We start from the raw sequence: 24,448 nt of genomic DNA on the forward strand, positions 1-24,448 counted from the left end.
CTGGACATGTTAACGTCAAAATCCCCACTTGCTGCAGGGACATCGAACTGTTGGCCGTAAGTCTGAGTCCCTACTACTTTCCCAGAGAGTTTGGACACGTCATTGTTGTTATTTTGTATATCCCTCCTCGGGCAGACGTGGTGACAGCGAGTGACATCATCCTTTCTGCTGTTGCTAAGTTACAAACGAAGCACCCTGAGACGCTTGTGCTAAACTCTGGAGACTTTAACCATGTGACGCTGGACAAAACATTACCTGCCTTCTCCCAGTATGTGGACTGTAACACCCAGGGAAATAAGACTATTGATTTACTGTATGCAAACGTTAAAGATACATACAGCGCCACCCCGCTGCCTGCGTTTGGGAAAGCAGATCATAACCTGATTCTGCTTCAGCCTCACTACAAACCAAGAGTGAGGGTCCTACCTACAACCACACGTTCATTCAGGAAGTGGTCCCATGAGGCAGAGAAGGCTCTGAGAGAATGCTTTGGAACTACAGACTGGGATATCCTGCAGGGATCACATAGTGAGACCATTGAGGAGGTTGTTGACTGCACTACTGACTACATCAACTTCTGTATGGACAATGTAGTTCCAGTAAGAACTGTACGCTGATATGCTAACAACAAGCCATGGATTACAAGTGACATCAAGGGCCTTTTGAACCAGAAGAAAAGGGCTTTTAAAGGCGGTGATCAGCATGAGCTCAAGCGCGCGCAGAAGGAACTTAAAGTCCAGCTCAGGGCGGCGAAGGAGCAGTACAGGAGAAAGCTGGAGCAGAAGTTGCAGAATAACAGCATGAAGGAAGTGTGGGATGGGATGAAGATCATCACTGGCTGCAGCTTGATGCGGGGTGCCACTATCGAGAGAGACGTGAAGAGAGCAAACCAAATGAACAACTTCTTTAACAGGTTCGATCACCCTAACCCACTCTCACCTCGGAGTACTGCACCCTCCACACATCCTTCTGCTGATACCAGCATAGGAGAAACATCCCCACCCACAATTACAACAGCGCAGGTGAGCAGAGAGCTGAGGAGACTTCGTGCCAGCAAAGCAGCAGGTCCAGATGGAGTATCGCCACGACTGCTGAAGGTCTGTGCATTGGAGCTGGGGGGTCCTCTACAGCGCATCTTCAACCTGAGCCTGGAACAGGGGAGAGTCCCGAGGCTTTGAAAAACATCTTTCATCACCCCAGTCCCAAAGGTATCACATCCTAGTGAGCTGAATGAGTTCCGACCTGTTGCTCTGACATCACATGTGGTGAAGACCATGGAGAGGCTGCTGCTTCACCACCTGAGGCCACAGGTTCAACACGCCCTCGACCCTCTGCAGTTTGCATATCAGGAAAAGGTGGGAGCGGAGAATGCCATCATATATATGCTACACCGATCCCTCTCCCACTTGGACGGAGGCAGTGGTGCTGTAAGAATTATGTTTCTAGACTTCTCTAGCACCTTCAGCACCATCCAACCTCTGCTCCTTAGGGACAAGCTGACAGAGATGAGAGTAGATTCATACCTGGTGGCATGGATCGTGGACTATCTCAAAGACAGACCTCAGTATGTGTGTCTTGGGAACTGCACGTCTGACATTGTGGTCAGCAACACAGGAGCGCCACAGGGGACTGTACTTTCTCCGGTCCTGTTCAGCCTATATACATCGGACTTCCAATACAACTCGGAGTCCTGCCACGTGCAAAAGTTCGCTGATGACACTGCTATCGTGGGCTGCATCAGGAGTGGGCAGGAGGAGGAGTATCCATATTACTAACTGAGAATGCTAAACCGGATGGACGCAGGGACATCCGGCCATGGGCCGTGCCCACAAAAGACGTACTGCGCAGGCGCCCCTCAAACCCCCCCCCCCCCCCCCCCAAGCAACCGGAACCGGCCCGATGGAATGCAACGTAAACGCACAAAGCCATTGCACACGAAACGGGACACACACAAAGAAGAGGGTTGAGACCCACGACACCCAAAGCCCCCCTCCAGTAACTGAAATAAGAAATGAGGCCACGCGCCCCTAGGACCCCAAAAACAAAGGAGACACACGCAGGCACACATAGCACACGAAACGGTTCGCACACAAAAAGGACGATTCAGCCCCACGACACACAAACACCCCCTCCACTAACAGAAATAAAAACTCAGGCAACAAGCCCCCAGCACACAAAAAAAAAACAAGCCACGAGCGCCACACAAAGCCCATTGGACACGAAACGGGACAGACTACGGACATAGCACGCGAAACGTACACGAAAAGGACGATTCAGACCCACGACCACACTAACGATTGTGCCAGTTAGCTGACAGCGCGTTCAATAATAAGTCCACTTTTCATGAAAATTCATTGGGATTAATGAATGTCATTTGCAATCATTGTCATTCACTTCACTTCCCTGAAGAAACAAATGGCAATACAAGTAATGAATTTACATGTTGTTGTCAAAAAAGTCAAATTACACTGCCTCCTTTACATTCATATCCTGCATATCTACAGAAGCTTCTAACTAACGAAGTACCTGAAAGTAAAAACTTTATGAACTGCATTACATCCTACAATAGTTCATTTGATTTTGCATCTACCGGAGTAAATATCAGGTCACCAAAAGGCTATGACCCATATTGCTTTCACGTATGTGGACAAATATTACATCGCATTGGAACAGTGCACCCTGAAACAAATCAAGAACGCAATTATGCACAAATCACGTCGGCACCTACAAAGCGCTTCTGAAACCGCGGAAGACAAAATGTCTCGGCTCCAAAAACACATGTCACTCCTTATTCCAAATACCAGTCCCAATCACAGAAATATCGGTATCCACTATGACAATGCACAGTAACAATGCACGTAACATCCGACTTGCCACACTATTAATTATAGATGAATGTACAATGGCATCCACTCACTTACTCAACACCATTGATAAACTTCTACAAATGTTGATGAATAATAATATTCCCTTTGCGGGAAAGGTACTTTTATTAGGAGGAGATTTTAGACAGTGCTTAGCTATTACTCCACTTACAATGCGCTCAGCTATTGTTCAGTCCACCTTAAAATACGCGGACAATTGACATTGCGTTGATGAATAATAATATTCCCTTTGGAGGAAAGGTACTTTTATTAGGAGTAGATTTTAGACAGTGCTTACCTATTGCTCCACATGCCATGCGCTCAGCTATTATTCAGTCCACCTTAAAATACGCGACGACATCATACATACACAACAAGAGACCGAACTACAATACATATACAGGCGCGAGACCTGATTGGTGATAATACGAAGAAACGAACAGTCCGCATATTAACAGTGAGTTCGATCCTACTTATTACTTATCCATATTCCTAACGATAAAGATTAAACAAGTCATCAATTCACAATCACGGATACAAAACTAGACGGCTCGAGTAACGGGACCACAAACACGAACCCGCATCAAAAAAAAAAATTCACCTCGGCGCGCTTCTAAAACCGCGGAACAAATTGGCATTGCTTTCTAAAGATACACTTGGTACAAAACATGCGATTTCCAGATCCCGAATATAACAATTGGTTATTACAACTAGAACATTGTACACTCACCAATACAGATGGACTTCACCCACATATTATTACAATTCCTCAACCCTTCATCTGCGACGACTTACTTACAGAGATATTTGGAACAGCGGTCTCATTAGACCAAATGCCCCTTTTAACACAACGAAGTATATTATGTCCAAAAAATATTACTGTTGATCACATTAATAACCAGGTCATTTCATTACTTCCTGGAGAGTCACACCTCTTTCTAAGCTCTGACAAAGTTGACTCTGATGACGACAATGACCATCTTCATTTCCCCTTAGCATATTTGAACACTATTAACCCAGCCGGATTACCACAACACAGTCTTAGCCTTAAAAACGGAACAATACTCATGCTATTAAGAAACCTTAACACTAAATAGGGTTTATGCAATGGTACACGTTTAGTCGTCTACACCATAACACACAATGTTATTCAAGCAACAGTTCTTACAGGATTACATGCTAACAATACTGTTCTAATTCCTAGAATTGACCTTACAAGTTCTGACCTGGAATTACCTTTTACACTTAAACGGAAACAATTCCCCATTAAACCTGACTTTGCCATGACCATCAACAAATCACAAGGACAAACCATGCACAAGGTTGGCATCTACCTATCTGAGCCCGTTTTGTACATGGACAACTTTATGTGGCCTTCTCACAACTTTGACGTTCATCTGACGTTAAAGTTAAGGTCATAAATGCTCCATGCCAAGGAAAACTCATTCAAGGACAACACACCATCTTTACTACTAATGTTGTTTACAAAGAAATTTTCCAATAAACCTTTACACTGTGCCAAACACTTTATTGTTTGCTTCCTATCTGCGTCATCTACACCTTCACACTATGCTATATCTCATTCATACATCATGCTCTTTGTAATTTCCCAACACCAGGGGTTGGCGAGCGAAGCGAGCAGGGGGCGGAGCCCCCTAGTAGGGACCTAATCAAGGACTTTGTTAAATGGTGCGACTCAAATCACCTACACCTGAACACCAGCAAAACCAAGGAGCTGGTGGTGGATTTTAGGAAGCCCAGACCCCTCATGGACCCCGTGATCATCAGAGGTGACTGTGTGCAGATGGTGCAGACCTATAAATACCTGGGAGTGCAGCTGGATGATAAATTAGACTGGACTGCCAATACTGATGCTCTGTGTAAGAAAGGACAGAGCCGGTTATACTTCCTTAGAAGTCTGGCATCCTTCAACATCTGCAATAAGATGCTGCAGATGTTCTATCAGACGGTTGTGACGAGCGCCCTCTTCTACGCGGTGGTGTGCTGGGGAGGCAGCATTAAGAAGAAGGATGCCTCACACCTGGACAAACTGGTGAGGAAGGCAGGCTCTATTGTTGGCATGGAGCTGGACAGCTTGACATCTGTGGCAGAGCGACGGGCGCTCAGCGGGCTCCTGTCAATCATGGAGAATCCACTGCATCCACTAAACAGTGTCATCTCCAGACAGAAGAGCAGCTTCAGCGACAGACTGCTGTCACTGTCCTGCTCCACTGACAGACTGAGAAGATCGTTCCTACCCCAAACTATGCGACTCTTCAAGTCCACCTGGGGGGGGTAAACGTTAACATTATACAAAGTTATTGTCTGTTTTTACCTGCATTGTTATCAATCTTTAATTTAATAATATTAAAAATTAATTTTAATAATTGTTTTTTGTATCAGTATGCTGCTGCTGGAGAATGTGAATTTCCCCTCGGGATTAATAAAGTATCTATCTATCTATCTATCTATCTATCTATCTATCTATCTATCTATCTATCTATCTATCTATCTATCTATCTATCTATCTATCTATCTATCTAGTGATCGGAAATAACTTCATTTAATGGAGTAATATTTAAATATTGAATTTCAACTTTGTAAGTTATAATTAAATCTAATGTGTGGTTATGATTACGAGTTGGACCTTTGACATTCTGACAAAATCCTACTGAATTTAACAAGTAAAACATTTGCTAAAAGTGTCACTTTCCACATCAATGTATACATTAAAATCCCCCATCAGTACTACGTGATCATAATTTATAGCCAAATCAGATAGAAGGTTGCTAAATTCAGTCATGAACAATGAATATGGCCCTGGTGGTCTGTAGACTAGCACTATAATTGTGCCGGAATCACCCTCTGGGAAACGCGCCACACGGCTATAACAGGTAGGTATGCAGGTAATGTGCCTCATTCGGGACTTCATGAACAACCGCTCATTCGACACAAAGTCAAGCCAATGGTAGTTAAGGATTTTCCGGAGAGACACAGTACCAAAAGAGTCCAGTCCAGTCGCAACCATATAGTAAGACAGGAAGCACCAGGACTCTAAAGACTTGGTCCTTCGTCCTTTTGCGTAGATATCGGGAGCACCACACACCCCTTTCCTGCGACCTCATAACCTCCCATGCTCTCCCAATCCGTCTACTGACTTCATAGGAAGAGTCACCAGAGACATGAATATCACATGAATATCAAACACACTGCTGATGGCTGTGCCCAAGAGGTCATTAAAGGCCTGGATCTTGGTTTTTATCCAGGACACTCGCAAGCCCAGACACTCAGACTGCTTGCTCAGTCTCTCAAGCGCCCCTATCAGAACCTCCATTGACTCTGCGAAGATCACAGGATCGTCAGCAAAGTCAAGATCCGTGAATCTTTCTTCACCAACAGATGCCCCACAGCCGCTGGACCCCACGACCTTGCCCAACACCCAGTCCATACAAGCATCGAACAGAGTAGGAGCAAGAACAAACCCCTGTTGAACCCCAGAATCAACTGGGAAAAACATCCTAGCTGGAGGATCAGCTTTGAACAACTGCTCAAAGTACCCAGCCCAGTGGGTCACAACTGCAGTGTCATCTGTAAGGATCGTTCCATCAGCCGCCCTGACGGCGACTCTCAGAGGAACAGATTCAGATGTGCGTAATGCTTTGATTCCACTGTAAGCAGGACGTGGGTCGCTAGACCACAGATGGTGTGTCACTTGCTCACAGATTCCTCTAACACACGCCTGTTTATCTGCCCTCAGAGCCCTCGCAGCTGTTCTTCTCAGTTCCCGGTAAAGACCAAAGTTGCCATTGAGCAGTGCACTGAGACTCCTCTGAAGTGAAGTGTTGGTTTTTCAAATATTTTTCAAATATCCTAGTCTCATTGCAGTGAACCTTTGTAGCTTAGGTTCACTCTAAAAATGCTTGGGCCAATATTAATGGACTGAACTTTCCAATTTGCCTATTCAGATATTCTGTATGTCTATAATGAGCTGCACTAGAGTGAACATTGATAAGCAGAAGAAGAGAAAAAAAATGTGCCAAGAGCTTTATTGGTAAAGGAGGAGAATGCAAGGGGAACAACATCAAGTAAAAGTGGGGGGATACATGATGTTAACATGCCTTTTTGCTCAGACATGTGATGAGTGTAAATCCCTGAATTAGGCATTAGTCTCCTGGCCCATCCAGTTTCCTCCTTCCTTTCTCTTAAGAGGCTTTGTTGGGACAAGTGGGTCTTATTCTGTCCTTACGAATTGAACTCTCCATGATTGTACTTGGATGTTGCCAAAGGTTTGTAATGGAATGCCAACAGAAGATAGGTAAACTGGACCTATGGAAACCAAACACAATCTAAAAAGTCATCAAACCTGTTGAAAGTCTTGTAACTACCAGAGTGGAACTTGTTTGTGAGAATATGGCCTCTAAAAGTGTTGCCAGCAGACATAAGGACCTGGTGTAAATGGTCATCCAGGGAGACTTGACCCTCATAACCTTCATGCATGTCAGTAGAATATCAGTAAGTTTATTGTAATGCGCACAAGCTCTGCTGGATGGCATAGACCAAAAACTGAAAAACTGTAATGAAGATGTGTCTTTCATGTGGATCAGAACTTTACAAATTACTTCCTACCACTGCAAGGCAACCAAGGAGACTTGACGCCTGATGTGTTGTATGAGGGAAACTCAATGTACTGGTAGGAATCGCCTCATCTTGAGATAGGAAAAGATGTTAATCTGAAACTGCTGCAATTTCATCTAAAGCCTCCATAGGGACTACTTCAGTTTTAAGCCTGGAGAAAAAAGAGGACTGATACATCTCTCCTACCCACACTCAAGCTATATTTTATTCTCACATGGAGATGGACTTGTAATAAGCAAGTTCAGGAAAGGTATTGCTTCTCTGTTTTCTCAGTTTGTACACATGGAGAAAACTTAAACAGTTCAGAGTTTCCTTATCTCACAGTTTGTAGCACTCCTATGTACCTGATTTTACTAGGGCAATATTTGCAAGTTTCTGTTTTTTCAATGTACTGTTGTGATAACCAAAATAAACTCAAAGACTAAAGTTATGTGTCAAGAGAGTATTATATGCGAGTATCTCTGGATCAGTTCTAATGGCTGTGATCCATCATCTGTGGGAATGAGAAGGATAAGCTGAGATCCTGGGATTTCTGAATGACTTAAGTAACAAGGAGTATAGAACTGAAGCAGACTTTATGACAAGGGAAAATGAGCCTGCAAATGAGAAAACAGAATGCCTGGGTGAAAACAGACTAAAAAAGAACCTATGGCAAGAGTAGTATTAATTCATTTATTAGAATAATAACAAAAACTGTAACTGAAAAATTTTGTTAATCAAAAGTAAGAAACTAAAACTTATTTAAAATGAAAACTAAACTGAAATTTCAATCATACTCAAAAACTAACCAAAATAAAAAGAAAATGGTTGCAAATGAAAACATGCTGGGTCCATTTTTTAAACATACCATTTACTGGTAGCCTGATGTTGACTGTCTTTAGTTTTTCACCAACTGGCTTCACACTACATGGCTATGTAGTTTTATCAGAGTAACGGATATCAGTTAACTTGAAAGAACCCGTTCTTAAACATACATTTGTAACAAAGTATTGAACATAAACTTGAAAATACTGTATGAGAGTATGAGAAAATGACCCTGACCGTAACAAGGGCAAGTGCATAATCTATGTAAGTGGCCAGGTTTGTTCAGCTCAAAATAAAAGGAAAAAAGCCATAAATGTGAAAACCCACTTGGAACTGTTTCAGAAATTGTAGGTTCGTAACCCTACCAAATAAGGTATTTTGAAATATGAGACTTTTACATTGTACTCTCAAATAATTCAGAACTGGAGCACACAAATTCAGAAAATGGAGCACACTATAGTAACCTAAATAATTGTTTGGAAGCATGTTTTGTTTTAACCTCACTAATATCTGGCAACTGTTTAATAAGGTTGATAGCTTCAGTATTTCATTTCAGGTCCATTCACTGCCTGTGTCTAGTTTTCTCCAGGTACCCTGACATTCTGCTACACTCTACCAGAAAGACATACCATTTAGGTTGAGGTGACATCTGTTGTGGCTTTGGCTGAACATGCAATGATATAATTATAATAACTGGACTACATAACACACATAGGAAAACCCCATCTCCACACAAACATTTTCATGTCTGCTTTGTATGTGTATATGTGTATATCTCATACTCTCTCTCTCTCTCTCTCTCTCTCTCTCGCTCTCTCCCTCTCTCCCCCTCACTCTTCCTTCTTTTAAAATGGACCTTTGCTCAACTCATTTCTTGGCTGTACTCTTACCAGGACTTAATGTAAATGCTTCCAATCTTCAGAAGGCCCTGAGCCATGCTCAGGTAGAGAGTGCTTGGCCTCCAAGGTGGGTTAAGAGCTCCCTTAGCAATAGTGGTTCTCTGTCCATGGTTCTGCTTTTTCCCCAGCATTCTTTTGCAACTTAACAAAAAACAAGATACACAACCTACATTCGAATGTTACAGTGCAAAATAACTAGCTAGAATAATTATTAGTTAATATTGAAGCATTGATGTGAAGGATACAAAACATCATACATTATTCACCACACTACCAAAACAGTAATGATATGCTAAATAAAATCTGTAAAGAGAAAATAATCATAATAAGTTCTTAATGGAAATAATCCTAAAATTTCTTTTCACAAAATACTTAGCTGAAGATTTTTGTGAGAGACTTAATATATGGCCTAGATAATACCCAGAATCTGTTGATGCTGAGAAGCCATTGCTGGTTTAAATACTAAACTAATTTAACATTAAAGTTAATTTATTATGGTTATATCTATATCATAGTGTTTTTTATAGTTAAGTAAATTTTGTAGGTATCAGAAGTGCAATGTATGTCCCTCGATGCCCCATTATCTAGGGTTTGAAGTTGAGGTTTCCAATCACATCATGGATACTGCTGTTGCCTTGGTGAAGTTGTATGTTCTCACATCCAAAATATGTTCATGTTAGGGTAAGTTGCTGTATAAGCTAGCTGTAGTGGAATAGAGACTGGAAAAGAATTAGTTTAGGCTTTGTGCCTAGTGCTATGTGCCCTGTCACTTTGAATTAGATTATATGGGTCTGAGAAAGCTCATTTAATTTAGAAGTGTGTCAGACACCATCTTTAATAAAGCTAACAAATTATTATTGTTTCTGTAAAGTTTCAATACTTCTGTTTCTGCAAAAACGTTTAATTAATAAGTACAGTAATACCTAGGTTTACAAATTATCTAAGAAGAAAGCTCCTTTATAATAATAAAGTCTGCATAAAATGTGCTAATGGTGCATACACAAATTCAAGTACCAGTATGCTAAATCATTGTCATTTTGAAGCTACCATATACAGAATATTTATTGTCCATTGTTAATATTGTGTATGCTACAGAGGGTGAAGTTATTATATATTAATGCTTTGTTATTTTACATGTATTTTAGTTTATAATGATTGTATAATGTATTTAGTTTTATTATTAACTTTTTTTGTGCAGTATGTCAAAAAATCATAAAGCAATGTCTTTAGAACCAAAAATGCAGATTATAAAAAAGGTAGAAATGGAAGAAAATAAGCAACATGTATCAGACCAGGACCCGGTCATGAAACAAGCCAGTGCAAAGCATGGAAGAAGGGGCACAGATAGAGAGTACTTTCCTGTAAGCATTTTGCAGATGCTGCTGAAGTCCAATACTCTGAATGCTTGGCCACTGTCAAGTCTCCTTAACCCTAATGTCTTTTGGGTCAAATATGATCCAGTTTTGTGTTTACAATCTCAGTAAAGCTTAAAACAAAACTTTGAGACTTTTCCTGCATATCAACAATTGAAAAAATAAAATACAATGAAATAAAATGAAATAAACTTCCAATAATGTATGCAACTTCTTAATTTTTTTCTTGCCTTGTCTTTCAGGTCACTTTTGACTCAACATTTACTTTAATTAATTTTTTCACTGCATTTAAAGTAGTTTGTTTGTTCACAACCCATAAAAGTCCTGAATGTTGTCTTTTCAGATCAGGAATGTAAAGGCTTTTAGCAAAGTGAGTAAACTTTGCAAAGAAGCAAAAAACACTGCCATGTCCTTCAGGTCAGTTTTTACCCAACATATACAGTAAATTTATGGCTTTTACTCTTCATTTAGGTTTTGAAGGGAGACCAGGTTCCCAAAAGTTCTTCCACAATATGCAGGAGGAAGGCATGGCTGTTTCCGAAATCAGTCTGACAACAATAACCATTTTTTTTATGTGTAGCCCAAAATCACACAAGGAGTGTCAATGTGCTTTAACAAGTCTTGCCGTTGCTCCTTAAGAAGACAAGAAAAAACTGGAAAAAATGGAAGAAATCTTGGGAAAGGCAGTTCAGAAGTAGGATGGGCATGCAACAGGTGTCAAATAATACAAAACACAGAGCAGGACACAAGTAATCCTCTTCACAGATCTAGTCGGCCAATCTATCACTGCCACCTCAGGAATACAATAATAATAAAATCCTATTTTTAATTTAATGTTTATTATCTGTATTACAGGAGCCCCCACCCCCTCTTAATTACCCCCCATTGGAAAGGTGCTGAGGGTGTATTATATAAGTGTCCATGTTCAAAAAAATGCGAGAAACTGACGTATACAGAACAATTTTGAAAAATAAAATAGGAAGAGTAAGAATAATAGCTGCTAAGCTTTTGTTGACACCATTGGGTGTCAGCTTATGCGCCCATCTATACTTTACTCCTCCTGAAGTATGGTTATTGGTTTTCTTCTTGTTCAGTTGTTTTTCCTTTGTTCAGGTTCCTTCCTGGTGTTCTATATTAGACTGTCATATTTCAGCCAGGATTCCTCACCTAGCTGGGTTCAAATGCCATTTTTATGTCATTTTTGCTTCCTCTGTTTATGTTAATAATTGTAGGTTGATTTAGTTTCTATGTACCTCTGAATGTTTTTTTTTATGTTCCACGTGTCCCAGGTCCCAAGACCACCTTCCCAACAACATAGGAAATGCTCAGCTTTATAAAGGCTGAGGATTATCCACAGTTCTGTAAGGTTCATTGAATATGTTTGTGGTGTGGTGAGTTGCTCTAGTGTTATTTTGTGCTTTTGGAATATTCTGGATTTTTGTGACCTTTTGTTCTGTTTTTGACTTTCACCTCTTGGTTCTGTGATTGCTATTTGGATTACAATTTTGAAGTTATTACCTTTTGTGTGTTTTGTGCTCCTTTGGGCATATGTAGTTATTAAGCATTTTTCAATAATAAATCTTTTATTTATAAAGTTTCCACATTTGCTCCTTCCCCCTTTTAGAAGCCACTTTGAGACATTGGTGGACTTTTGTGCTTAGGAGCTTCCAAGTTCATGACAATGACAATAACTGTTTTGTTCTGTTGTGATTTTTAGAGCTTGGCTTCCTTTTTACTACCCTAGTCTGTAGGACAATGAAATTCAATCTCTTACCTTTCCAACAGGAGATACAGCGAGAAAAATGAGTATTGAACATGTCAACGTTTTTCTCAGTAAATATATTTCTAATGGGGCAATTGAAATGAAATTTATATCAGTTGTCAGTAACAACCTATGTAATCATACAAAGAAATCAAAACAAATAAGTCCATATATTATGTGTAATAAAGTGGAATGATACATGGAAAAAGTATTGCAAACATGAAGAAAAGGAGGTGCAAAAAGGCATGGAAAGCCAAGAAACCAGCTGAACTTTGTCAGTATTTAAAAAGCAATCCTGACCCTATCAGTGCAAATTAAAATCAGCTGGTTTAGTCCTAATTGATGGCCTATAAAAAGGTTTCTCATTACCAAGGTGTCACACAAGAAGCATCTCATGAGGGGTAAAAGCAAAGAGCTCTGTCAAAACCTTCGCTTATTGTTGCAAAACATACTGATGACATTGGTTACAGAAGTATTTCTAAACTTCTGAATGTTCCAGCGAGCACTGTTGGGGCCATAATCCGGAAGTGGAAAGAACATCATTTCACCATATACCGGCCATGACCAGGTGCTCTTCGCAAGATTTTTGACAAAGGAGTCAAAAGATTAATCAGAAGAGTTGTCCAAGAGCTAAGGATCACTCGAGCTTCAGAAAGACCTGGAATTACCAGGTACATTTGTTTCAAAGAAAACAATAAGTAATTCACTTATCCGCCATGGCCATATGCACACTCACCGCACAAGACTCCACTGCTGAAAAAAGTATGTTTGAAAAAGCTTGTTTAAAGTTTCCTGTACAATGTTTGGACAAGCCAATTAAATACTGGGAGAATATAGTCTTGTCATATGAGACCAAAATTGAACTTTTTGGATGTCATTGCATTGCTTGGAGGAGAAATGGCACTGCACATCACCCCAAAAACACCACACCAACAGTGAAGTTTGGAGGTGGGAACATCATATAATTGAAGGAAGGATGAATGGAGAAATGTACCAGGACATTCTTGATAAGAATCTGCAGCCATCTACCAGGATGCCGACGATGAAACAAGGATGGACGTTTCAGCAAGACAATGATCCCAAACACACAGCCAAGGAAACTCTCAATTTGTTTCAATGAAAGAAAATAAAGCTGCTAGAATGGCCCAGTCAATCACTCGACTTGAATCCAATTGAAAATCTATGGAAAGAACTGAAGGTCATAGTTCATAGAAGAGGCCCCCAGAACCTTCAAGATTTCAAGACAGTTTGTGTGGAAAAATGGGCCAAAATCACACCTGAGCAATGCATACAACTCGTTTCTCCATACAGACCTCCTGTCTTGAAGCTGTCATTACCAACAAAGGCTTTTCTACTAAGTATTAAATAAATTTCAGTAAGTGTGTTCAATATGTATTCCCTGTGTCATTCCACTTTATTACACAGAACTTAATTTATGGACTTGTTTTGATTTCTTTGTATGTGCAAATTACTTGGGCTGTTACCAATATCAGGTGTAAATTTCATGTCAGTAGCTCCATTAGAAATATATTTACTGAGAAAAATATTGACATGTTCAATGTTTATTTTCCCCGCTGTATATTGTTAGGGGTTAAATACTAGTTGTTAGCATGTAAAGGAGGGTGTTTTCTGCCCCTCTGATTGCTCTTACTCATTCAGAAAATACTTTGAATTATGTGTTTTTTGCTGGATTTCTTCTGTTCCCTGTTCTTTGTAAGATTATTCATTCCTGTTTCTGATTTTAAAATTAGGGGTTGGGATTAGGTTAGGGGTTTAGAGTTAGGTTTCTATAGGTTTATGCTTCATTATTTTTCTGTGTTAAGATTAAGATTTGGTTTGGGGATGATGTTTTTTATCTGAGTTACTCAGTATTGTTTACTTATCATTTAGCATGATTTGTTTCTTAACAACCCATAAAAACATACTAGTGGCAAAAATGTCTAGGCAGTGAATGAGGCAAATCTGATTGTGTGGACAGAGCTCCTACTTTTCATGCATGGCAGTAGCATTATAGGGCAGCCAAGGAACGGGACGCAAACTGCATGAGATCTGTAACACCTACGCAAACCAGCGCCTAATGATCATTAAACCAATTTTCAATACATAACCCTAAAATGAATATATGTTTCCAGATATCACAGTTACAGTAAGAGGGGCCAAACAATCTATTAAAGACCCTCAAGAGTCTCACCAGGAACAGGTATAGTAAGACCTTTTCCTGGAGCTACTCCTGGGCATGGTGGGTTGCAAGTCTCTAGGTGGGTGCCTTTAGTTGAAATTTCTTTAAGTGAATGAAAAGGTCCTTTTACTGAAACTAGGAGTTGCAGGGAGAAAAAAATTGACTTTTGTTTGCATGTTTTTATTTGGAGACATTGGAGTTGGTTCTTAAAATTATGTTTTTTTACTGGTTCTATTATGTCACTGGATGACTTCAATGCTTACTGTACATGGAGAATGACTGAGACACCTGGAAGGGCTTGTTTTGGAGGGAATGACTTGCCTGATCTAAACCCAGCTGAGTTACTTTTCTATATGGTAATCTATGCCAAGGTACTGGAATGGAAACTCTGCCAAAAAGTTGAAACAGTTCCAGGAGAGATAGATAGATAGATAGATAGATAGATAGATAGATAGATAGATAGATAGATAGATAGATAGATAGATAGATAGATAGATAGATAGATAGATAGATAGATAGATAGATAGATAGATAGATAGATAGATACTTTATTAAATTCACATACTCCAGCAGCAGCATACTGATACAAAAAACAATATTAAATTAAAGAGTTATGCCATGTTTATATATTAGTGAAGTAAGTCTTTGCTCTTTCTCTAATATTTGAGGTTTGATGAGACTTTGCCAATCTTGTATATACTGTATGTGCTTATGACTGTGTATTTTATGGAAATTGATACAAGAGTATGGAGTTCTAGGTCTGTTGCTGTTGTATTTGCACAATTAGAGCTGTATTTGCATACTTGCTATTAAGTCAAGCCAGTTTAGTCCAATCAAACTGTGTATTGTGTTTGGGCTGAAGCTGTGTATACCACTAGGTTGCTGGTTTAGCCTTTGATATTAACTCACTGTGTAGTCCTGAGCAGTTTACTTAATATGTTAGAAGTGCATTTTTAGATCTATAGAAAGGATTGTACAATGTACTTTTATTTTATAAGTCAGAAATGATAAAACCATCAGCTAAATGTAAATATGACTTATTTCTGAACTTCTTCTTTGAGCAGTATATGGTTATGTGGTATACTGATACAGGAAAGGTATTGAAAAACCCAAAAGTAATAATGGTGCAGAACAAGTATTTTTGTGTTTTCGGCATCAGAAGTAAATGGACTTTCTTTAAATCCCTTACAACACCCCACCCTCCGTACTGGTTTGACATGTGATGTGAACTGCTGTGCAATTGGGAGTCCATGGGGAGTCCCCCTTATTGCTTTGATATACTCTGAACTAAACAGGGGACCCCTTCACTTCATTGCTTTGAAGCAATTTCAACTTCACATGGGTTTCCCCACTCCCCTTATTGCTTAAATGAGGTGCATGGTGTAGCGCACCAGGTAGGTGGCTATGAAGGGTGATATGGCATGAATTGCAGCACAATTGGAAATTCACAGGACATCCTCCTCCTTTATTGCTTTGATGCACTCTGGGCTTAACAAGGCATTCCTTGGACTTATTCTTAACAAAATCTTTTTGTATGTCAAGAGGGTATATTTTCTGGTAATATCAAACTATACTGTTCCTTCCTAATAAAACTGCCCCTTGAAAGGGCAAAAAAGTCAGCCGCCACAGCATGAAGGACTTATGACTTCCTCATAAGTCCAAATGGTTAACTACCTGTATTTTTTCAAGAGTCAGAGAGGGTGGCATGGAAAAGTACACAGAAGGAAAGTGCACAAACAAAACAGTAAAATGACAAATGCACACAAGAATAATGAGTGCAACAGCAAAAGCACATAGATAGTAAGTAACCCTAAGGGTTTTTGTGTATACAGGAAATATATACACAATATACTATTTTTTAAATCTGCTTAATCCTGAACAGTGACATAGGGGCTGGAGCCTGTCTCAGCAAGTATACGGCGCAAGGCAGTAACACTCCCCTTGACAAATTGCCAGTCCATCTCAAGGTGAACACCACCCCACACACACACACACCCACGCACACACACACGCATACACGCACACACACACACACACCCACCCTCCACACACACATTACAGCCAATTTGGCATCACCAATCCACCTAACCTGCATGTTTTTGGACTGTGAGGGAAACATGCAATCCTGTCTCCTTCATGAGAGGCAATGGAGCTAACAATGCACCACCCAAATATATAGATTTTCAAATGACATAAATAAAATGTTCAATATATGTAGCATGATTAAACATGATGAAAAACACTACACAAATTACATAAATGAAGGGGAAACCACGAACTTGTGGTGATAAAGCTGAGCCTGTACTATATAATCCTTTCCAACATCTCCAAAAGCAGTTAGCTTAATGCATTTGTCACTGCACTTCTGTTTGCAGCACTATGAGAGAATTGCGTAACCCATAGGAAATGTTTTTTGATTCTTTCCCAGATACCATGCTCTGCTTCTCTCTCTTGCCTCTGAAGATTACACTTCTAGAGCATCATTCTATGAGACTCGATATATGACGTTCTACTGTCCTCTGTCTTCTGAAACAGGACTGGTGTATAAAATATTTCAGATATTCTTGGTTTGGAAGCATGGATTTGTCTGTCACTTTTTTATTGGGCCCTACTTGTTGGTCAGGTCTTATAAAAACTATGCACATCTATAACCAAATTCAATTGAGTTAAATTCTGTATCTTATTCTATATATTTTTCATTTGTATTGCTTAACCATTTACATTTACAGGCTCAGAGCACTATAGAAATTCCTATTTTTTTCAAAATAATAATACAATATACTATGCAACATATGCATATTTATTTATAGACTTTATTAAAGGAATTGGCCATTAAAACCCAAGATTATTATGGCATACATACTGTCAACAGCTCACATCACTAGATGAAAATTGTTAATGAGCTGAGTTTATTCCACCCATTAAATCTACCTGTCCATCCATCTGTCTTTCAAGGCCATTTTCTTTATACTTAAGAATACTACATAATATTTCTTTTGGAGATTGCTGGGAACTTTTAAGAACACTGTCATTACCGCCAATGTGACTTTTGGTAATTCCTAAGTCTTCCACTATCTTTGACTTATCTTTTAAGAATTGTTTTAATTTATATAATAACTTCCTTTGGGATCAGGAGTTCAAAAGATGTTTGTCTGCATGTTTGCATTTCTTCATATGTCCTCAAGATGTTCTCAAGCCTGGAATAGCGATATTTTTCTTATGTACTACATCCAGTAATTAATATACTTTCTATAATTAACTATATACTGTATATTTTCATATCTTTCAGAGGGACTACTGAACAATGCCAGGGATACAAGTGTCATGGATACTCTACCACTGAATGGTAACCACAGCAACCACTATAACATTTCTGCTGGAGATTTCATGAGTGACTGTGTCCAGATAATTGATAGAAGCTATAACCATAGCGAAGCTACATTAGAAAAAAAAATTTTAAAGGAACTCACATCAAATTATATTCCTTCCTATCTGAACAGTCACAAACTGACCACTGAGCATAACAGAAATTTTATGAACAAATTTGTTAATCGTATTCGCAATGACAATGAAGATGATTCCATTGTACGTAATGAAAACAATGTTGATCATACGAATAACTTGGATATTGAACTGATTCATGAAGCATCTGATGCTCCACTTGTTCCACAAAGAGCACATTCAATAGAAAACAATCAGCCCCACAACATCTCCAAAATATGTTTACCTCAGGAGAACAGTGAGAGTTTGTTTTCTTTGCTAATCAATGAGCATGCAGAACACCAGCCACCTACAAACAAAGATACTATTTATACTAGTATGCCAACTTTAGGTGGTCTGCCTGTCAAAGAAACAAATGGCACCATAATAAAAAGTGAACCTGTACCGAACAAAAACAATGATGCTGAGGATGTTTACTATAAAAGTATGCCCAATCTTGGCTCCAGAAACTATATCCATCATTTGCATACTTACTACCAACTTGGTCGAGGCAGCAGTGATGGTTTTTTTGTGACACCCAAAAAAGAACATATTTCTCTGGACAAAAACTCAACAGAACCTTTTCACTTGGTCACTAGCCTATAGACGATAATCCTTATTTGTGTTTGCTTATTCTGATTCTCATAAAGCACGGGATATTATTCTCTGTGTATTCCCACAGTTTGATTGGTAGTATAGAACAAAAAGAAATGTTATTTTCTAAAATATAGGGAGATAAATTTTGTTATGTATCATTTAACAAGAGAACAATTAATTTGTTTTGAGCAGGAAAATGAAGAAATGAATTGAATATTCTACTACGTCATTGAAACTAATGGATACTTGTATAATATTGTGAAGCATTATGGTCCAATATTAAATACATGCGAGAGGCAATTTTATAGTTTTGAGAAAGCAAGCTATTGATTCTTTATGATTTCTGCAGCAAATATTCATTTAATTAAAAAAAAATCGTAACAAAACCATATTTATGTAACTGGAGGGTATACCTCAATGTTTAATTTGAATTACAGAAAAACACAAAATTCCAAGCATTTTTATATAATGTACAAATACGAGCATTGCACATAACAGTGTTTTTTTTAAAAAAACTGTCTCTGTAAATGTAGTTATTAGCATTTTTTCTGTTGTGTTGGTCTTGCAGAAATTGTCTACCAATTGGTTTTTAAAAGAAAAATCAAATTCTGCCTTTTATTGTTTAAATCACCGTTGAAAATATATAAGTTTGGTTTTGTATAACTTAATCACCTTTTTCTTAATAGTTCATGTTTAATTTCTTCACAGAGTAGTTTGTAAATCTATTGATGTTTCAACAACAGTTAAAGCAAACAAAGATTTTAAAGCAAAGCTAAACCATTTATTAAATTACTGTTGAATGAAATGAACAGAGACCTGTCCTTTGTTAGGTTACTAGTCTTCTATGTAAGAAATATGAGGAGCCTGTGAGCTCTGTGTAACAAGAACTAATAACTTTAATCACCTTTCCTTGTTTCTCCTAGCAGTTGTATAAATTTGGAAATAATTTAGTGTTTCCTTAAAAGCAGTGGATGTGACTACTTTTTTTTCTAGCAAAATATATTTATTTGACCACAACAGTGTAACAATTCAGCAGGAAAGATGATTTTTTTATCCATTTTGTATGGTTTCCAAGTTGAATGACCTCATTGTTAAAGTGAAACTTGTTCTCCAACAAATAAATGACTGATGAACATTTATAGCAATTCATAACCAAGATATGTGTTTTTGTGTTCTTCTTGAATATTTAATTTTGTATTAACAATATTCATTATTTATCAGACTTGTGGTTTACCTTGCTTTTCTCATGTTACCTATACTGTAAAGAGTTAGAATATTTGCAACACTTAGGTCATAAATCACAGTCATTAGAAAAAGCACTATTGCAGCCTACAGAAGATCATCTTTATCTGGCAGGATGAATGGTATCCTATTTTTCAGTCTTTCAAGCACCATCAGTGGTTATTATCTGCTATCATGTTTCTTGAATATGCTATGTTTTGTGGTTGTAATGTAACCTGCCTCATACAGCAGGACATCTCTCATTTCATTGAATAAATCTCAGCAGAAGAGGGCAAATGAAGAGCTTTAAAGACCTACTGTATTCTTTTTTTAATAACATTTCTTCACTTGCTCCTTTCTTGACTAGCCAGGGTTTGACAGTCTTCCCCCCTCTAGATAGCATTTGAATCCTTCCTGTACTTTTTATACTTAGGAACTCTCCAGTTTATGACAATGACATGAGAAGATTTCTTCAGTGAAACTAAGAGTTCCAATGAAGAAAAGATTTGACTGTTGTTTGCATGTATTCCTATATACTATTCAGTCTTTTTGGAGACATTGGATTTGATGCTCAAAATTCTTTATTTACTGTTTCTATTATACCACTGGAAGATGCTTACATGGAGAATGACTGAAATTCCTGGAAGGGCATGATTTGGAGGGAATGGCTTTCCAGATCTAAACAGAACTGGGTTACTTTTCTCTGTGGTAAAGTCTATGTCAAGGTATTGGACGGAGACTCAGATCCATGAGGATTCTGTTGTGGTTGTGTAAACTAAGTCTTTGCTCTTGCACTAATATTTGAGGTGTTATGGGAATTTGCCAATCTTGTATATATGTGCTTTTAAAAGTGTATTTTGTGGAAGTTGCTACAAGAGTACAGAGTTTTGGGTCTGGTCCTGTGGTCTCTGTATTTACAAAGTAACAGCTATATATGCATACATGCTCTTAAATCAAGATGGTTTAGTCCAAACAGAATGTGTATTGTATATGGGCTAAAGCTATGTATACTACCATGTTGCTGGTTTGGTCCTTGCTATTAACCCACTGTGCAGCCTTGAGTAATTTATTTAAATGGTCAGCAGTCCATTTTTAGACATATAGAAAGGACTATACAATGCAATTTTGTTAATAAGTCAGAAAGGATAAATTCATGAGCTAAATATAAATATCTTTCTGAACTTCTTCTACTGCTATTTTATGCAGCATATGATAGCACGGTATATCGGTAATGGAAAATGTTGAAAAACCTAATAATAAAAATGGTATAGTAACAACATTTTGGTATTTTCGGCTTGATGAAGAGTCATTCCTTTTTGCTATGATGCACTCTGGACTTAACTAGGAAACCCTTCCCCTTATTGCTTCAAAGCAATTGTGACTTCACTGGGTCTTCCCTTCTCCCTTTATTGCTTAAATGTGGTTCATGGTGTAACACAACTGGTAGGTGGCTGTTTTTTTGCTTTGATGCGCTTAACAGTGGGTTCCATTGCCCTTATTGATTTGAAGTTATCACATCTTCATGAAGATTTAATGCCTAAAGCATTGCATGGTGTGGCACACCGGAGAGGTGGCTATGAATTATAATGTGGTGCATTGCAATTGGGAGGCTGGGGGAAGGCTGAAGTAATCCATTGTTTGCCTTCAGAACCAATTTGGTACCGATGCTGAGATCTGAAATTTGATATCTATACCAAACTCAGAATTTTTGTACCGCTACAACACTAATGCAGTATGAATTAAATTGCACACAGTATTCTAGGTGGTACCTCACAGGTACTTTATATAGCATAACTTTCATTGATTGGAATTATGGCTGGGTACAGGAATGACAGAAAACCCCAGGATGATTTAGGGCACCAACCAGGTCGTCCCATTTAATGCAAAAGCAAAAATAAAATTAATGCTCATCATTGCTTTGTTCCAACTTTGGACTGAGCGGTCTGATTAGCGGTAGTTCCTTCTTGCAAATGATGCCGCGTACTGGGAATCTGGTGGCTTTGTTCTCGCAGGACTGGAAGTACGGGGCTAGGTGCACACACTGGGCAATTCTCTGCGCTATAGTGGTAGAGCATCCTCATAGTCCAGTGGGTCATTAAATACCTTGGCAGAGCCTGTGTTGAGATCCACAGATGCACATGCATGACATTGTCTGCCCCCACCCCCACCAGCTTAGCACTTGGCATGGAGACTTCCTCATCTTTGCAAGAGCATGAACTTGTATGTTTGGAGACTCAGAAACCAACATGTAACTCTGGGCTTTGAGCCTCACTGGGAACAGAACCACTAGAAGGGGGTGTGGTCCATAACCTGAACTCTTTTCAGAAGAGTTAATATTGGACCTGAGTGATGGCCCACTTGATGGTGAGGGCCTTCTTTTTAATCACTGCATACAGCGTCTTCTGGTCTAGTTATTTCAGACTAAGATACATGATGGGGTGTTCAGCTCCATCCACAACCTGGCTCAGCATGGCAATGAAACAGGTGTTTGAGGTGTCAGTCTGGAGATTGGGAGGGAGAGAAATTTCTGGAGACAGCAACACAAGACCTGAAATTAGGGCCATCTTTAAGTCACAGAATGCAACCTCAGTAACGGGGGTCCACGTCAACATGTTGGGTGCCTTCTTTTTCATGAGCTATATTAGAGGAACAGCTCGCAAACCAATGGTAATAAACAACATGTCCAAGGAAAGCCTGCATCTGTCTCTTTCTTTTGCAGCTGGGGTCAGTTCTGTTGGGCAGCTCCACAGCAGTTTGATCCTCTCTCCGCTCACCATGTAGCCTAAATATTTAGCCTTGGTTGGCCCAAAAAAGCATTTCTGTGGATTGATTCAGAGGTTGGCATCGCAGCTGGTATGAAGAACATTTGAAACATGATGCAGATGATCTGTCTAGATGGTGGAATAGGTGACTATGTCTTCTAGGTAGGCAGCATTATAGGCATTATGGGGGCTGTAGCAGACTGTCTCTGATAAGTGGTCTGTAGTTCTTTGATTTTATTCAGCTTCATTCAGAGGATGGCAGGGGGTGTCTGCCTGATCGCAAACACTCATGTGATTGAGCGTGTTAGGGAAATGCCTCATTAATTTCTCAGAGGGTGTGTCAATAAACCTGTGCCCCATTAGTGTAAGAGGAACCTGCACAGGACAGAAGAAGATGTAAAAAAAAATGAGAAAGATTGAGAGAGATAGCCATGAGAACAGTATCATGGAGGGAGGCAGGGTGAGCCAAGCAATGTGGGTGCGAGGCAGAGTGGTCATAGGCCTGCAAGGAAGTGAAGAATTGGTGCTCTAGAGTCAGATCATCCCCACTTTTTTATTGGTGAGGAGTGGGGTGTGATTGAGAGGAAGTCCTACCCCAAAGGTACGCCGGGGTGTTAGAAGGAAGATGGGAGGACAATTGACCATGAGCCATCTGGATGGCGCCTCTTGGAGGCAGCTGAGATGGGGTTCAGATGGTGAGGACAATGGCTGCTTTTGTCTGCACTTGTCTGACAGAATATGAAGGTCCCGCTGACTCTTGGTTTTAATCTCATTTTAATCTGGATTTTTAACTCACGGACAGTTACCGGTTTAAAGGATTATTTATTTATTGAAGAGTTTTGAGCATTTCACTTTCGTTTGAACACTTTTAAATTTTTGATTGTTTTTAATAAAAGTACTGTAGCACTTTTGCAACAACACTTTGCTTTGTGTGGGAGTGTCCTCATCTGCTGGCTCATCCCTCAGGTATGTTACAAGTGATGCGGGTTCAAATGGATGCAACTGGTAATGTGGGACCGACCTGCACCATCACACTGTCCACCAGACACTAGGAGGTTGCTGGGGCCACATGTTGCCCAAAAAGTAAAACTAAATACTGTCAGTGGCCTCATGGAGTGCTGAACATGTTTTTTTCTTTTGCCACATCGGTCTTGGGGATCTTCCAATAGCCCTTTGCCGTTTTAAGGGTGGACAGATACTGGGCATTCAGTAGGTCTTCCATAGGAGCTCCAGGAGGTCATCCACTCTGGGCATGAGATAGGCGTTGAATTGGGAGTCTTGGTTAAGCCAGCGCAATTGTTACAAAACCGGCAACTTTCATCTGTCTTTGGGACTATCACTTATCAGGCTGGACAATGGACTATGGCTGGCCTCAATTACACCAAGGTCCAAGAGCTGATACACTTCTAGCTTGACATCTGCCTAATTTGCTTCCAGGAGATGGTACAGACATTTTCAGACCACAACCCCTGGTTCTGTCACAATATCATGGGTGATCAGCATGGTTTGGGATTGGGGTCAACTACCACGGTCAGAAACGGCATCTGGTATAAAATTTTGCCAGATCAACATGCGAACAACAATACAGACTTCCATACTGGATTGGTCGAAGCCCGGGTTAACAATGGCCGCCACCAGTACTGTTAGCCAAGAAGGTGCTGGCAGAAGTTGGGCTACTGTTGACCCAAGAAGGAGAAGAAGAGGGTGGAAGCGTGTCCTCAGGCAGGAGGAAAGGAGGAAGGTAAAGAGAGTGGAACTGAGGGTGGGAACTTTGAATGTTGGCAGTATGACTGGTAAGGGGAGAGAGTTAGCCAATATGATGGCGAGAAGAAAGGTTGATATATTATGCGTGCAAGAGACTAAATAGAAGGG

At 39.5% G+C, this 24,448-nt stretch overlaps 1 protein-coding gene across 12 annotated transcripts in view; it reads left to right on the forward strand.

Annotated features, from left to right (window-relative positions):
- adgrl3.1 (adhesion G protein-coupled receptor L3.1) overlaps positions 1-19,749 on the forward strand; it is a 1,303,645-nt gene extending 1,283,896 nt beyond the window's left edge. For 8 of the 12 annotated variants that reach the window (XM_051927731.1, XM_028802156.2, XM_051927729.1 and 5 more), the window contains one exon: positions 17,806-19,749. In XM_051927731.1, coding sequence (XP_051783691.1) covers positions 17,806-18,602 — 797 coding nt within the window. In that variant the 3' untranslated portion in view covers positions 18,603-19,749. The remainder of the gene's footprint in view (positions 1-17,805) is intronic. The other 4 variants (XM_051927733.1, XM_051927732.1, XM_028802158.2 and 1 more) reach the window with 2 other exon arrangements.
- The last annotated feature ends 4,699 nt before the right edge of the window (positions 19,750-24,448 follow it).

This window comes from Erpetoichthys calabaricus, chromosome 5 (genome assembly GCF_900747795.2).
Source record: "Erpetoichthys calabaricus chromosome 5, fErpCal1.3, whole genome shotgun sequence".
NCBI lineage: Eukaryota > Metazoa > Chordata > Cladistia > Polypteriformes > Polypteridae > Erpetoichthys > Erpetoichthys calabaricus.